Genomic DNA, 15,549 nt, shown 5'->3' with positions numbered 1-15,549 from the left:
AAAATAGCATCTGAATCACAGAATCCCTACAGTGTGGAAGCAGGCCATTCAGCCCATCGACTCCACATTGACCATCCAAAGTGCACCCCACCCAGACCCACCTTCCTACTCTATCCCTGTAAGTCTGCAGTGCAGGCAATCCACCTAACCTCTACATCTTTAGACTATGGGAGGAAACCGGGAGCAACCCACGCAGACACAGGGAGAATGTGCAAACTCCACACAGACAGTCACCCGAGGATGGAATTGAACCTGGGTCCCTGGTGCTGTGAGGCACCATTGCTCACCACTGAACTACCATGCCACCCATGGGGTGCGGGAGTGCATTCAGATGTGTTTGTACACAAGACTGCCTTCCAACCTGGTCATTGGCAGTGCCATAGTGGTGAGGTCATTGAATCAGTAATCCAAAGACCTAGCCTAATGTTCTAGGGACGTGGTTTCAAATCCCGACACTGAAGATGGTGGAATTTAAATCCAATTAATAACTAAATTCAAGAAAATTCATGAAACTATAGTCGATAGTTGCAAAAGCCCATCTAGTTCACTGACACCCTTGAGGGAAGGGAATCTGCCATCCTTACCCAGCCTGGCCTAGATGAAATCCATTCCACTTTACATTGTAGTCAACTCTTATCTGCCTCTTAATGTGGCTCAGCAAGTCACTTAGATCACAGGGCAATTAGGGATGGGCAACAAATACTAGCTTTATCAGCAACATATACATCTTATGAAAGAGGAGAGACCTAAAAAGTTTCAACATTGTACAAAACTGTTACAGGGCAGGAGGAGGCCATTTGGCCCATTGTGTTTTCACTGGCCCTAATCATTCGCGTAAAGAAACGCAAGCGGATAGATAATATATCCCTTAATTAACTCTTGTTTCAAAGCATTAACCTTAAAACTGACCAAAGAGGTTAGGTTAAAACACAACTAAAATAACAGGCAACTAACAATTGTGGAAATTGGCCTGTCTACCCGTTGCAATGCCTTAACTTATCATTACTTAGTTATTTCTGTCTAAAGATATTGGCCTAAACAGGATAGTCATAGATAAATACAAATTGAGAGCATTTTCTTTGTACAGACAGCAATGGAAATGGGGACCCTACCATCACACAGGGTCAGAAGTCACACGACACCAGATTGTGGACCAACAGGTTTCTTTGAAATCACAAGCTTTCAGAGCACTGTTCCTTTGTCAAGTGAAATGATTTCACCCGATGAAGGAGCAGCGTTCCAAAAGCTTGTGATTTCAAAGAAACCTCTTGGTCCACAATCTGGTGTCGTGTGACTTCTGACTTTATCCAGCCCAGTCCAAAACCGGCTCCTCCACATCATGACATTGCGTGGTTGAGGCAAACAGAATAGATGCATTTCAGTGAGGTATATAGGGTAGAAACAAAAGGAAGGTTGATAGAATGAGATGAACAAAGCGTAGCAGCAGACTCATGTGGAACTGAAATATTGGCACAGGCTTCTGTGATCAGAATGACTTGTTCCAGTGTTGCAAATTTCGTAAAAGATTATTTACAAAACAGTGCAACTCCTTATTTAAATGTTTCAGTGAACAGACATCCTTAACCAGCGCTCTATCTCATTCTTGCTCAGCTTACATGTTCTCTGTTGAATTCTTATTGCGAAGTAAGCAATGTGTTTCTGTTCACAGCTGCGTTGTTTTGAACTTCTCTCAGCCGCATTTTCTTTCCCAGTCATAAAGATAAGGTCTGAGAGCACTTTATTAAAACCATTCTCTGTTTAGGTATAACTTGTTGCTGAAATTAAGCATGCAGGTGCAGCAGGCAGTGAAGAATGCAAATTATACATTAATAGTGAAAGGATTTGAGTACATGAGCTGGGACATCTTGCTACAATTGTATGGAAGCCTTAGTGAGACCACATTTGGAATATTGTGAACAATTTTGGTCTTTGTGTCTGATGGAAGAAGTGCAACAAAGATTTCCCAGATTGATTCCTGGGAATAAAAACCAAAAGAACTGTGGATGCTGTAAATCTGGAACAAAAACAGAAGTCGCTGGAAAAGTTCAGCGAGTCTGGCAGTGAAGAAAAAAAATCAGGGTTAAGGTATCAGATCTGGTGACGCTTCCTCAGAACTGTTCCTGATTCCTGGGAATGGCAGGTCTGACATAAGAGGAAAGACTGGATTGGTTCAGGTCATATTCACAGAAATTTAAAAGAATTGGGTGAGGGAGGAGATCTTACAGAAACCTATAAAATTCTAACAGGATCAGACAAGGGAAATGTAGGGAAGGATCTTCCTGTGACTAGGGGTCCAGAACCAGGCTGTACAGACTAAGGATAGGGGATAGGTTTGAGTTGAGGAGAAATGTCTTCACCCAGAGAGTGGAGAGCCAGTGGAACTCTCTGCCACAAAAAGTTTTCAAGAAGTAAGACATAGTTCTTAGGGCTAAAAAGATCAACAAGTGTGGAGCAAAAATGGGAACAGGGGATTGAGATGAATGATCAACCATGATCATATTGAATTAACCCGGTCTGCCCACTATAGGAAGGATGTTGTGAGACTAGAAAGGGTTCAGAAAGGATTTACAAGGATGTTGCCAGGTTTGGAGGGTTTGAGCTACAGGGAGAGGCTGAATAGGCTGGGGCTATTTTCCCTGGAGCGTCAGAGGCTGAGGGGTGACCTTATAGAGATTTATAAACTCATGAGGAACATGGATAGGGGAGATAGCCAAGGTCTTTGCCCCAGGGTAGGGGAGTCCAAAAGTAAATGGTGTAGGTTTAAGTTGACAATGGGCAAGGTCTTTTTTCCAGGGGAGAGGGGAGTCCAAAACTAGAAGGGCATAGCTTTAGGGTGAGAGGGGAAAGATGCAGAAGGGACTTAAGGGGTGATTTTTTTCACACAGAGGGTGGTGCGTGTATGGAATGAGCTGCCAGAGGAAGTGGTGGAGGCTGGTACAGTTACAGCATTTAAAAGGCATCTGGGTGGGTACATGAATAGGACGGGTTGAGAGGAATATGGGACAAATGAGACTACATTAATTTAGGATATCCGGTCGGCATGGACGAGTTGGACCGAAGGGTCTGTTTCCATGCTGTACAGCTCTGTGGCTCTATGAATGGTAGAGCACGATGACAGGGCCGATTTGCCTAATCCAGCTCCTAGCTTTGATGTTTCCAATAGTTGAGCAATTCTTACATTCAGATTGTTCTGCCTTCAAACAGAGTTTTTTCACAGTGAAAGGGCAAGGAACAGCGTAGGCTTTCACTCCATGCTGGCAACCCAGAGTTTGCTATTACTGCTACGGCAGGCTGCCAGGCAACTTGCAAAAACCTAAAAATCTGACAGACACCAGAAAATATTGACGTTAAAACTGGTTGACTGTCGTTCTTCAGAAGAATTTAGAACAACAAGGTTTAGAACCCGTCGTTGGGGTTTGACAGGGTAGATGCAGAAAGGTTACTCCCCCTTGTAGGACCAGATGGCTTCAGCTCAGAGTCGGGGGGTCACTCAATTAACACAGGGATAAGGAGGAACGCTGTCTGCCAGAGAGCTGGGAATCTGTGGAATTCTCTACCGCACAGGCTGGATCTTTAAGGCTGTGATTGGGTGAGGGTTTAAGGCTGAGATACACACATTTTTAATCAGTAAGGGGAATCAAGGGATATGGGGAAAACAGGCAGGAAAGCCGTGGTTGACGATTATCAGATCAGCTATGATCTCATCGACTAGCAGAGCAGACGTGATGGGCTGAATGGCTTACTTCCACTCCCTGATCTTTTGGCTACTCTTCTCCAGTCTACATTTGACTCCAGTCCATATGAAGTGATGGATTTGACAACTGTTTTAACAAGGCAGTAACTGCTCTGAGAATATACACAATTATATTCCTGGACAAAGCCATAAATATCAGAAACACCTACTGGTTATATTTTAAACTAAAACTTGGCCCATGATATCAGGGAAAAGACAGCAATTTTTATTTTGCCAAGAAACGAAAACAAGAAACAGCTGATTTACCAAAAAATATTATACAAAGTCCTTGCCTTCTGGTCAAACTTTCATCAAACCTTGATACTACTTAACTTGGATGGCACACAAGTATTTGAAAGTCCAAGGTCTGTCAAAGATGAGAAATGTGAATGTGATGGAAGACTGAGCATCATGTTGTAGGGGTGGACTGCTCACATAGAAATCGGATTGGTTGGCACTGAGCTGGGAGTGCAACCCCATTTCTTAAGAAGATCGTAAGTGTTGCTAATTTATAATATTTCAGTGAATATTTCCATTCTACCTGAACAGCACACAGTATGAGACCTAATCAAAAATGAAAGACCTGCAGTTATGTAAGTATTTCATGTCCATAAGGTGTCCAAAATTGTTTTTACAACTAATGAGGTACTCTTGAAGAGTAGACACTGTTATAAAATATTAAACATGATGGTCATAAAGTGTCGCAAACACGCTGAGAAATTAACTAGGAAATCAGTTAATTGAAGAAAGAATATTGACCAGAACTGCTGCTCTGTTATAGTACCATTTACATCCACCCAAGGGGGCAGAAATTGGCTGCAGAAATTCTGTTTGTATTTGAATTGTAACTTTTTCACTCAAAGACTAGAGTGTTGCAGAATTACTCACACACACACACACACACACACACACACACACACACACACACACACACGTGTTATGGGTGAAGGGGTGAAAAAAACCAGGGGCAGCATTTCAATTGCCCCAGTCCACACAGGGTTCACCAAGAAGATCCTTTCGCTTGCTGGGATTTCCTGCTCTTATAACTCTCTTTTCCAGGGTCTTTACACTTCTTCCCAGGAGACACAGGGTGATTGGAACATTAAGTGCACAGTCTCAAAGATACTGGTGCAAAGGCCTCGGCTCACAGGTGAGGGAAAATAAACTGGCTTTCTTTAGGCTTTCAATGAAAAGGACGACACCCCAGCAAAACTGGAATCAATGGGAGCCAGTGGACAAAATGTCTGCTGCTGGTTGGAGTCGTACCTGACACATCGGAAGATGGTTGTGGCTATTGGATGTTAGTCATCTCAGCTCCAGGACATCTTTTTCTCAGGGGAGTGTCCTAGCCCCAACCATCTTCAGCTGATTCATCAATGGCTAGGTGGATTGACCGTGTTTAATTGTCCATAGTGTCCAGGGATGTGTAAGTTAGGTGGAATAACCATGAGAAATGCAAGGTTACAGCAGGCTGGTGGGTTTGGGTGGAACACTATTCGGATGGTTGGTGTGACTCGGTGGGCCGAATGGCCTGCTTCCACACTGTAGGGATTCTATGGTCTATGACCTCCCCTCCATCATCAGGTCAGAAGTGGGGATGTTCACCAATTACTGAACAAGGTTCAGCACCATTCGTGACTCCTAAGATACTGAAGCAGTCCATGTTCACATGCAACAAGATCTGGACAATATCCAGACTTGGGCCAACAAGTGGCAAATAACATTCGTGCCACACAAATGCCAGGCTATGACCTGCTCTTCTAGCTACTGAGCTAACGTGGCCAGTCCAGGTGAGTTTTCACCAATAAGAGACAATCTAACCACTGCCACTTGACATTCAATAGTGTTATCATTACTGAAGCCCCCACTATCAACATCCTGGGGGTTATCATTGGCCAGAAACTCACCTGGACTGGCCACATTAGCTCAATAGCTAGAAGAGCAGGTCAGACGCTAGGAATATTGTGGCAAGTAATCCACCTTTTGGCTCCTCAAGCCTGTCCACAAGGCACAGGTCAGGAGTGCGATGGAATACTCCCCACTTGCCCTGGATGGAGGCAGCTCCAACAACACTCAAGGAGTTCAACACCATCCAGGGCAAAGCAGCCCCATTTGGTTGGCACCACATCCACAAACATCTCACTCCATCCACCACTGACGGTCTGTAGCAGCAGTGTGCACCATCTCCAAGATGCACTGTAGAAATTGTCCCCACAAAGTTACAACTGGCCATGATAACAGCGCCATTTGAGGGAGTTGCAGTACAAATGTTAGTCTCAAAGCGCTGCAGCATGTGGGTACGTGATGAAACTGAGACCGGTGACCCACTTACCACATGATCCACGAGACCAGGACCATAGTGGCCTCATTAAAGGAGTTGAAGAAATGGATAAGGTTCTCCCCCTCTGGTCCCAGTTTCCGCAGAGCAATCCCAAAGACGATGGCGAAGACAACCAGCCCCAGGATGTTCATAGCATCTGCACTGCTTCCTTTGGGAATCTGGAGGGGAACAGAAACAGTGAAAACAGGGAAAAGGAAGATTTGACCTTATATTGTAGGACTTGCTAAAGCACTTTACAACCAATTGAAGTATTTTTATGTCATTGTCAACAGGTAATTCACACATAGCAAGATCCCACAAACAGCAATGTGCTGAAACAAAACAGAAACTGCTGGAGGATCTCAGCAGATCTTGCAGCATCTGTCAACAGATAAACAGAGTTATTGTTTTGAGTCAAATGATCCTTCCTCAGAATGTTCTGACTCAAAATGTTAACTTTTGTTTACTCTCCACAAATGCTGCAAGACCTGCTGAACTTGTCCAGGAATTCTGTTTCTGTTTCAGATTTCCAGGATTCACAGTTCCTTGTTTTATTTTAGCCAAGTGCCAAAGGCCAGTTTCTTTCTGTCTTAATTTGTCCTCTCTTTTCCACTTACTTTTAACAGTTTCGTCACGTTGTCTGTGACATTTCCAAACTCATCAGTGCCATTCTCAGAGATTGTGATGTAAGTTGTAGCATACTGTGGAGAAAATACCATTCATACATGAGTCACTCATACACAAATAAAGCTACACAAACTAAATAACAGTCTCCTTCAGAAGGACAAACTCCTATTCAGAAAGAAAAGACTCTACCCAATGATGCTGTGGATTGATTCAGTTCAGACAGTTGAGAACTGCCTTTGTAATCACCCCCAAATGCATCCAATGTCCAACTCATTCACTCACTACTTATCCAATCAAAACCCAACTCTCCTTTTCCCCAAATTCCAACTAGATCCACCTCTCTCTCTATGCCCAAAATTCCACCCAAATCCATCTCTCTCTTTCTCTATGCCTGAAATTCCATGCAAATCCATCCCTCTCTATGTTTCAAATTCCACCCAAATCCATCTCTCTCTCTCTCTGCCCCACATTCCACCCAAATCCATCTCTCTCTATGCCCCAAGTTCCACCCAAATCCCTCTCTCGCTCTTGCTCAAACCTCCACCCAAATCCATCTTTACCTCTCCTTCTGTCTCTGTTCCCCATTCTCTACCCCTTCCTTCAATCTCCACCCAAATCCAACTTTCTCCCTCTCTGCCTGAGCCTCTCACTGGGTCCATCTCTCTCTCTCTGTCTTGCGCTACAATCTCCACAGGAGCCCATCTCCCAAAGGACAACTACCCTTCGTGCACTCCAGCTGTCTCTCAATGCCGTACTCACATATGTAGAATTTGACAGGTTGGACATGGAGCAATGGATAGACCATGGTGGCGGGGGTGGGCGGGGGGGCGTTGTGTGGTGAATGTGGAATGTGGGCACTGCCTCAGAAAAAGGTGCCAATCACTTTTGCGTGAGAAGAGGAGGAGACAAAACCTCTAGACTCAAAGGTATGTGATTTTTCGTGGTTCTGTTTCCGAGAGGGTGTGGATGCTCCATTGTTGATTATATTTAGAGCTGGGGCAGGCTGATATTGGTGTGGCACAGTGTCTCAGGGGTTAGCACTGCTGTCTCACAGCACCGGGGACTCAGGTTAGATTCCAACCTCAGGTGACTGTGTGGAGTTTGCACACTTTCCCCATGTCTGTGCGGGTTTCCACCGGGTGCTCCGGTTTCCTCCCACAGTCTAAAGATGTGCGGGCTAGGTGGATTGGCCGTGCTAAATTTCCCTAGCGTTCAGGGGTGTATAGATTAGGTGAGTTATAGGGGGATAGATCTGGGTGCGACGCTCTGAGGGTCAGTGTGGACTTGTTGTATCGTGACGATCAGTGAAAATGCTCCTTCCTCTTCAGTGGTTATTTCAAAATTACATTTATCCATTACCATACTAAAAGACATTTCAAATAAACTACCACCAATTAATCAGTACAACCTCACGATTTCCCCACAAGGAGTAGAAAATTAACTTACCGATTCAAAAGCTGCTGAGACAAGGTTCGAGGGGAAGATGTTTCTGTCAAAAAGGGAAAGAAAATGGAGAATTAATAAAGACTTGCTTCAGGAGTTCTGCAGCTTTTCCAACCTCCTCTGGTCTGGATCACACCAGCCCTGACAGCACTAGTCAGCCCAGAGTTAGAAAAATAATTGACGCTGACACACCCAGTGCAGGGCAGAGACAGTGCTACATTGTCAGGGATACCATTGTGTGGGAGGAAATGCTAAACTGAGACGCCATATTGTATCCCATTCCTGACTGGAGCCTGAGGGTAACGTGGCAGCCATCGTTATTCAGCCTCTCATTTATTTCTCAAAATGGAACATTTCAAGAATACAGCTTCTAACTCAACCATAACTGAGCTTCAAGACGGATCTATTTATGGAGATTTTCTCACAACCCATTAAGACACTCCTTCTCGAGCAGGTGGTACTTGGACCCATGCCTCCTCCCTCAGAAGTGAGGAGACTACCAATGCACCAGTCAAGAGTTTCAATTAGCCCTTTTGAGAACCAAGTTTAAATGCAACCAATCATAAAGATAGCTCCCCTAAAAAGGGCACCACTGCACAAACAAAAGGTTCAAATGAAGCATAAATAAAAATGTTTAACGTGAAATGGCGCTAAGGCAAGATAACGTAGTCCAGTCTCTCTCTTCCCTTCCACCCAAACACAACCCCCACCCCCCAGGACAAAGACCCCTCAAACCTACCAGTGGGCACCATATGTTTCCAGCCCAACAACACCGAGCTGGGAATGTAACCATGGTTACACAACCTTGGTGTAGGGGCAGGTTGTTGGTTATAACAACCTCCTCCGCAACCCACCAACTGGACCTATTGACAGAAGAGTCTCCCAATCTGCTCAGATGAAGCCTCAACTAACGTCCCTCGCTGCATTTTATTAGGCCCAACGAATGTACTAAGAACATCTGAGATGACATGCTAGTCGCTTACAAGATTCAGTGGGAGCTCAAAACCAATTTAAAAGCAAAATAAAAGCAATTGTGATTGTTCCTCTGACCTAGCCAAACATTAATAAGAATGTAAGAAATAAGAGCAGCAGCAGGCCATCTGTTGCCTTCGAGCCTGCTCTGCCATTCAGTAACCTATGTTGGATCTCTTTGTGGACTCAGCTCCAACTACCCGCCTGCTGACCATTACCCTTAGTTCCTTTACTGTTCAAAAATTTATCTTAAAAACATTCAGCAGGGTAGCCTCAACTGCTTCCCTGGGCAGGGAATTCCACAGGTTCACAACCCTTTGGGTGAAGAAGTTCCTCCTCAGCTCGGTCCTAAACCTGCTCCCCATTATTTTGAGGCTATGCTCCCTATTTCTAGTTTCACCTGCCAATGGGAACATGCTCCCTGCTTCTATTATACCTATTCCCTTCATAATTTTATGTTTCTATAAGACCTACCCCCTCATTCTTCTAAATTCCAATGACTACAGTCACAGTCTACTCAATCTCTCCTCATAACAAACCCTCTCAACTCTGGAATCAACTTAGTGAACCTCCTGTGCACCCCCTCCAGTCCCAGTACATCCTTTCGCTAGTAAGGAGACCAGCAATCTCTTTCAAACACAGGTCATTATCACATTTTTGGGATCATGCTGTGTACAAGTGGTCTGCCTTAATTTCCATGTTACAAAGGTGGCAGCACTTCAAAAAGAGTTTCATTGCCATGTAAATGAAAGATTTCCCATGCAAATTCTATTTGAAAAGGCTTAAAATTTAAGCACAGCCTGGTAGATTGCCAGAGATAGTAGGAACTGCTGATGCTGGAGAACCTGAGATACCAAGGTGTGGAGCTGGATGAACACAGCAGGCCAAGCAGCATCAGAGGAGCAGGAAAGCTAACGTTTCAGGTCTGGACCCTTCTTCAGAAAATAAAAACAGGTTTCCAGAAACAGATAGAATGGACAAGCAGCTAAAAAGCAAGCTATGAAATATTGCCAAATATACAAATGGAAATCTTTGCACGTGAGCCTGCCTACCATTTGGAATCTTTTGATGGAAAGTCAGGAAGCCAACCCCTTCAAAGTTGCTTTATTTCCTAAGCCTTGGAAGGATGAAACATTTACAAACATCTATGGGAAAGTAATTACGCTCTAACTGAAGCTGCTTGTCTGTTTGCCCTAGAGGGGAGTCAAAAACGCTCCTTTGATCATTTTCCCACAACTCTCTCATATTGCTGCAAAGACAGGCCTGTTGCCAAAGCTTTTCATCTTATATCCATCGACATCCACAGGAATTTCAAACTGCTCATTGGGAAGTGGGGTCATAACCTCAGAATTAGGGGTAGCCCCCTTCAGACCGCAATGAGGAATTTCTTCTCTCAGAGGCAGGAACACCTTTCAAATTTTCTGACCCAGAGCTGGCTCAGGAGAGAAATTGGTAAATTTCTGGAGACCAAAGGCTTGGGAGAGATGTCAGAAGTCTCACCAGGTTATGGTGCAACTGAGCTATTTGAAATCACAAGCTTCCCTGGTGACTTCACCTGGTGAAGGAGCAGCTCTCCGAGAGCTTAGATTTCAAATAAACCTGTTGGACTACAATGTGATGTCATGTGACTTCTGACCTCATCCATCCCAGCCCAACACCGGCATCTCCACATTTTGAGAGATGCGGGCTTAATGGAGGGAACAAACATTGATCAGCCACAGGCTAGGAAGGTGCTGCAGATTCAGTGGGCTGGACGGTCTACTCCAGTTCCTATGTTCCCAGTCAAATAGCCAGTAGTTTTCCCCAGATGTGGTCCCTGGAGATCATCACCTAAGCAGAAAGCACATTTTTTAAATCAGGGGAGATGGGTGGAAGTGCACTATCAATAATAACTTGGATTGACATGGCATCTTTAACCATGTGTAAGACATCCTGAGGCACTGGACAGGACTGTGCATAAAGCAGAATTTGACAGTGACCCATATGAGGGTATTGGAGCAGGTACCAAAGATTTGGTCAAAGAAGATTTTAACAGGACGAGCAAAAGATAGAGAGATTTAGGGAGACAATTCAGAGTTGAGAACCCGGCAACAGAACAATTAGAATCGTCAATATGTAAAATAGCAGAGTTAGAGTGAGAGTCTGGGTTGGAGGAGATTACAGAGAGAGGAAGGGATAAGACCAGGGAAGTATCGGGAAATGAGGAGGAGAGTTTTAAATTCATGTTGTTGCTGAACTTACTGTTGCCATAGGTCAGTGAGCACAGCAGTGACTGGAGAACGGAATTTGCTGAGACAGCCAGCAGCATTCTGGATTAGTTTGCAAGGCTGTTGCAAGCTTTCGCTCGTTGTATTTCAGTTCAACATCCAAGTGGGTGACCCAAATGTTGGGAAGAAATTGCTGAGAGGCTGTTACTTGGCTAACAATTGCTTCTTGACCTCTCCAGGTCAGCAGTCAGGGTCACCCAAAATCCCGCATCTCAAAAGCCAGGGAAAAGAGGAGGTGGAACGACAAACAGAGCCAAGTGGCTTCTCAGAAACCAGCCGAGGAGCCAGAAGCAGATCTCAGAAAACAAAGCTCCTGCCTGTGTTGATTGATGGAATAAAAATGTTACATAAATGAAAGGCCAAAGGCAAGAAATCAAGAGGGGAAGGAGAGGCAGAAAGACACAGAGGGGCACAGAGAGACACGGGGGAGGGAGCATGGGGGAGAGAGAGAGAGACAGAAGGGGGCACAGAGAGAGAAAAGGGGAGGAGGCACAGGGAGGGGAGGCACAGGGAGGGGAGGGGGCACAGAGAGAGAGAGAGAGAGAGAGAGAGAGTGACGGTGAGGGGAGCACAGAGAGAGAAAGAGAAAGGGCACAGAGGGAGACAGAGAGAGAGAGGGGGGAGGCACAGAGAGAGGGATGGAGGCACAGAGAGACAGACGGGTGAGGGGGACACAGAGAGAGGGAGAGAGAGAGGTTACAGAGAGGGAGAGAGCAAGAGGGGTGCACAGAGAGAGACAGAGAGAGAGAGAGATGGGCACAGAGAGGGGGGGGGGCACAGAAAGATTGAGGGAGGGCCAGAGAGAGAGAGACGGAGGGGCACAGAGAGAGTGGGAAGGGTCACAGAGAGTGAGGGACGTCACAGAGAGAGAGGGAGGGTGAGCACAGAGAGAGAGAGAGAGAGAGGCACAAAGGGAGAGTGAGGGGGCACAGAGAGAGTGAGAGAGACGGAGGGGCACAGAGAGAGAGAGGGACGGGGGAATAAAAAGAGAGGGGGGTCACAGAGAGAGAGAGATAGAGAGAGAGAGCCACAGAGACGACAGGGGTGCACAGAGAGAGAGAGAAAGAGAGAGGCACGGGGGGGGGGTGCATAGAGAGAGAGAGTGTGAGGCGGGGTGGGGGGGTGCACAGAGAGAGAGAGAGAGAGAGAGAGAGAGAGAGAGAGAGGGCCAAAAGAGAAAAATAGGGAAGGAAGATATGGAGGAAAGAGAGAAAGAAAACAGAAAAAGAGACCGTAAGAAAAAGGCAAAAAAATACAAGAAAGGGAGAGAGCATGCATGTGAAGTCCCAAATAAAACTGATATGCATAAAATGAGAAAAGAGAGAGGCTGGAATTTTATCACAAAAACTGCCAAAATGTGGGGTGCAGACATTTATTTCCTGCTGCGAAATTCCAGGAATGTCTTTCTGAAAACACTGTAACAGTTAGAAATGCAATTGTCCAGCTGGGAGAGCTCGGAATTAAAGGTAACAGACCACCCACTCATAGCATACCTGACTTTACAAATCACAAACATGTGTTCGACAGCCATTGCCCAAATAAAGGCATAACTCGCAGCTCAGATATTTCGTCTCAACAAGGAGAAACTGGTAATGAGAGGCAACCTACACATTTCTTGCACCATCACAGCCTTGCCTCTCGAGGTGCTCCTCGGAACAAGGTGGCAAGCTACATCAGGGCTGCCAGGAAAGCATTAGAACCCTACATACCTTCGCCCATTGCAGATGTAACAAGTGACAGATTGGCATGGGCTGTGTGGTTGGCACAAACACACTGGCCCACTTCTGCATAGCAGTGACTGGGTTTGGGCTACACAGGAGGCCATTCAGCAAGATTGTGGCTGCTCTCTTTTTCTCTCTCTCTCTCTCTCAATGCCATACAACTGCCCATGCTGATTTCCCTAGTAGCCAACAGAAATCAGTCAATCCCAGTTCTGGTAACTTCCACTAGCCCTCAGCATCTACAGAACAAATCTTAATGATTCATGCGTGGGAGTCATAGACTGAAAGGTCCTTTAGCCTATTGGATCAGTATTGATTAAAAATAACAACCTAACTAATGAAAAGAAACACAGATGATTCATACAAAAGTGAATAACTGAGGGAGAATCTCCTGTTTATAGACCCACCAATCCAATAACTCTGCATTTCCCATTTCTAATCCATCTAGCCTGCACATCCCTGGATGCCATGGAACAATTTAGCACAGCCAATCCACCGTAACCTGTACATCTTTGTACAGTGGGAGGAAACCAGAGCACCCGGTGGGAACTCAGACAGACACGGGGAGAATGTGCAAACTCCACACTGTCAGTCGCCCGAGGCTAAAACTGGACCTGGATCCCTGGCACTGTGAGGCAGCAGTGCTAACCACTGAGCCACCGTGCTGCTCCAGGGAAGAAACATCGCAATTTGTGGAACATTAGAGCTTTTCCTGTGAGGAAGCAGAGTTTCTGGAGACCAGGGGAAGCGGAGATCCAGAGAAGGAAGGAATCAATTAGAACAGGAACAGCTGTGAAGGTAGTCCATAACAGAGCCCCTCAAAATAGAGTTTATGGCTAGATCAGCAAAAGAAGAATTATTTTTCTTCATATTCATTCTCAGGATGAGGGTGACACTGACTAGGCCAGCATTTATTGCTCATCCCTAATTGCCCAAAGGCAGTTTGGAGTCAACCCCATTGGCTGTGGGTCTGGAGTCACATGCAGGCCAGACCGGGTAAGGTCAGCTGCTCCTTTACAATTGTAATCCCTTATGAAGTTCATTCATTACAATGAGATTTGATGATCCACCATGTCTTTAGAGTCGTACTGTGTGTGTGGGGATTGGTTGATCACCATCAGTTACCCCTGGTTAAGGGGTCAGTCAGCTCTGTTAGCTGGACAGCCCGACTGCAAAGGAGTAATGCCAACATGATGGGGTTAATGCCCACACTGGCTGAGGTTACCATGAGGGACCTTCCTTCTCAACCTCTCCTTTCTTATGAAATGTGGTGACTTCAGGTTAGGCCACCATCAGTCATCTCTGTCTCAGTAATGAGAGAGTAACCACATAGTCTGGCAGGACAATAGCAACTTAACATTTTGTTTGTATAACTCATGGTTGCCGATCTCAATTCTGGGTGTTAGAAATACGGTGTACAGTGTACTGTAGCTTGTATTTCCGTGCTAATGCTGGATTGTGAATATTTCTGTTCTCTGTTCATAGTTGTGGAATCATCATGCTTTATTTCCCCAGGAAGTCAGTGTCTCATGCTTTGTCTATTTTAAAGATTACTGGTCCCTAATCAGATTGTGAGAAGAATTGAAAGGCTGCTCCAGGATTCTAACAGGGGAAGCACAGGCCAGAGCCAAGGCTGGAAAGGTACAGTATGAACAAATAGAGTGAGAGGAGGCTTATGTAGATTATAAACACAGCACCGAGCAATAAACTGAATGTTTATGCTGTCAATATCACACACAGAATGAAAAAGCTTTTGTTGTCTCAGGTGTCACCTACAGCAATTTCCATGTGTGGTAGCTTTAATCTTTAATTCATGGAGTGTTGGCAACTTGTAATGAAAATATATTGTTCCTCATGCTCCAACTGATGAGCTTCCGTAATGAGAATGATTCAGCTGCTTGCTATCTGTAATTATCTTTACAACCACAGACCTGCTTTATGCTCAACAAGAATATGCATTGATACTCCACCTTCTAGATTCCCTTCCTTGTGCCTTAATAAATGCTTTCCTCTAAATGCCACGCTGCTGGATGTCAACAGTTCACAGAATCTCTCACGTAACCTTCAAATGTTCTGTCAGTTTTCTAATATCTGTGACGTTTGGTTCGTAGTAGTGAGTCTTTGACCAATGGGAACAGTTTCTGCCCAACTACTCTATCTGGTCTCTGCTCCTCCCCACCCCGCTCATAATTTTGGAGGCTTTATTAAATCTCCTTTTGATCAGCTCTTCACAAAGAAGCTACGGCTTCTCCACCACAGCATGGGGCTAAACCCCTCAATGGTCAAACACTTTCATGCACCTCTCCCCTTACGATGGCTTCACATTCCACTAAAGAAATTCCTCCCTCTCGTACATTCCTCAGTCAAACTTGTGAAATCGCAGCTTGATGCCTGGGAATAATATATTCCTTGAATAAACATTTCTCTCTCCATTTCTGATACGTTTTCCTTTCAAACACAAAATGG

At 45.1% G+C, this 15,549-nt stretch overlaps 1 protein-coding gene across 1 annotated transcript in view; it reads right to left on the bottom strand.

Moving 5' to 3' along the window:
• Positions 1 to 15,549, bottom strand: part of slc1a5 (solute carrier family 1 member 5) — a 36,507-nt gene that overhangs the window by 9,237 nt on the left and 11,721 nt on the right. Inside the window, exons 2-4 of the mRNA XM_048522616.2 lie at positions 8,127 to 8,169; positions 6,671 to 6,754; positions 6,066 to 6,232 (exon numbers count right to left, since the gene is read on the bottom strand). Coding sequence (XP_048378573.1) covers positions 6,066 to 6,232; positions 6,671 to 6,754; positions 8,127 to 8,169 — 294 coding nt within the window. The remainder of the gene's footprint in view (positions 1 to 6,065; positions 6,233 to 6,670; positions 6,755 to 8,126; positions 8,170 to 15,549) is intronic.

The sequence above is a fragment of the Stegostoma tigrinum genome, chromosome 39, assembly GCF_030684315.1.
Source record: "Stegostoma tigrinum isolate sSteTig4 chromosome 39, sSteTig4.hap1, whole genome shotgun sequence".
Classification (NCBI taxonomy): Eukaryota; Metazoa; Chordata; class Chondrichthyes; order Orectolobiformes; family Stegostomatidae; genus Stegostoma; species Stegostoma tigrinum.
This window is presented reverse-complemented; position numbering and strand designations above follow the sequence as displayed.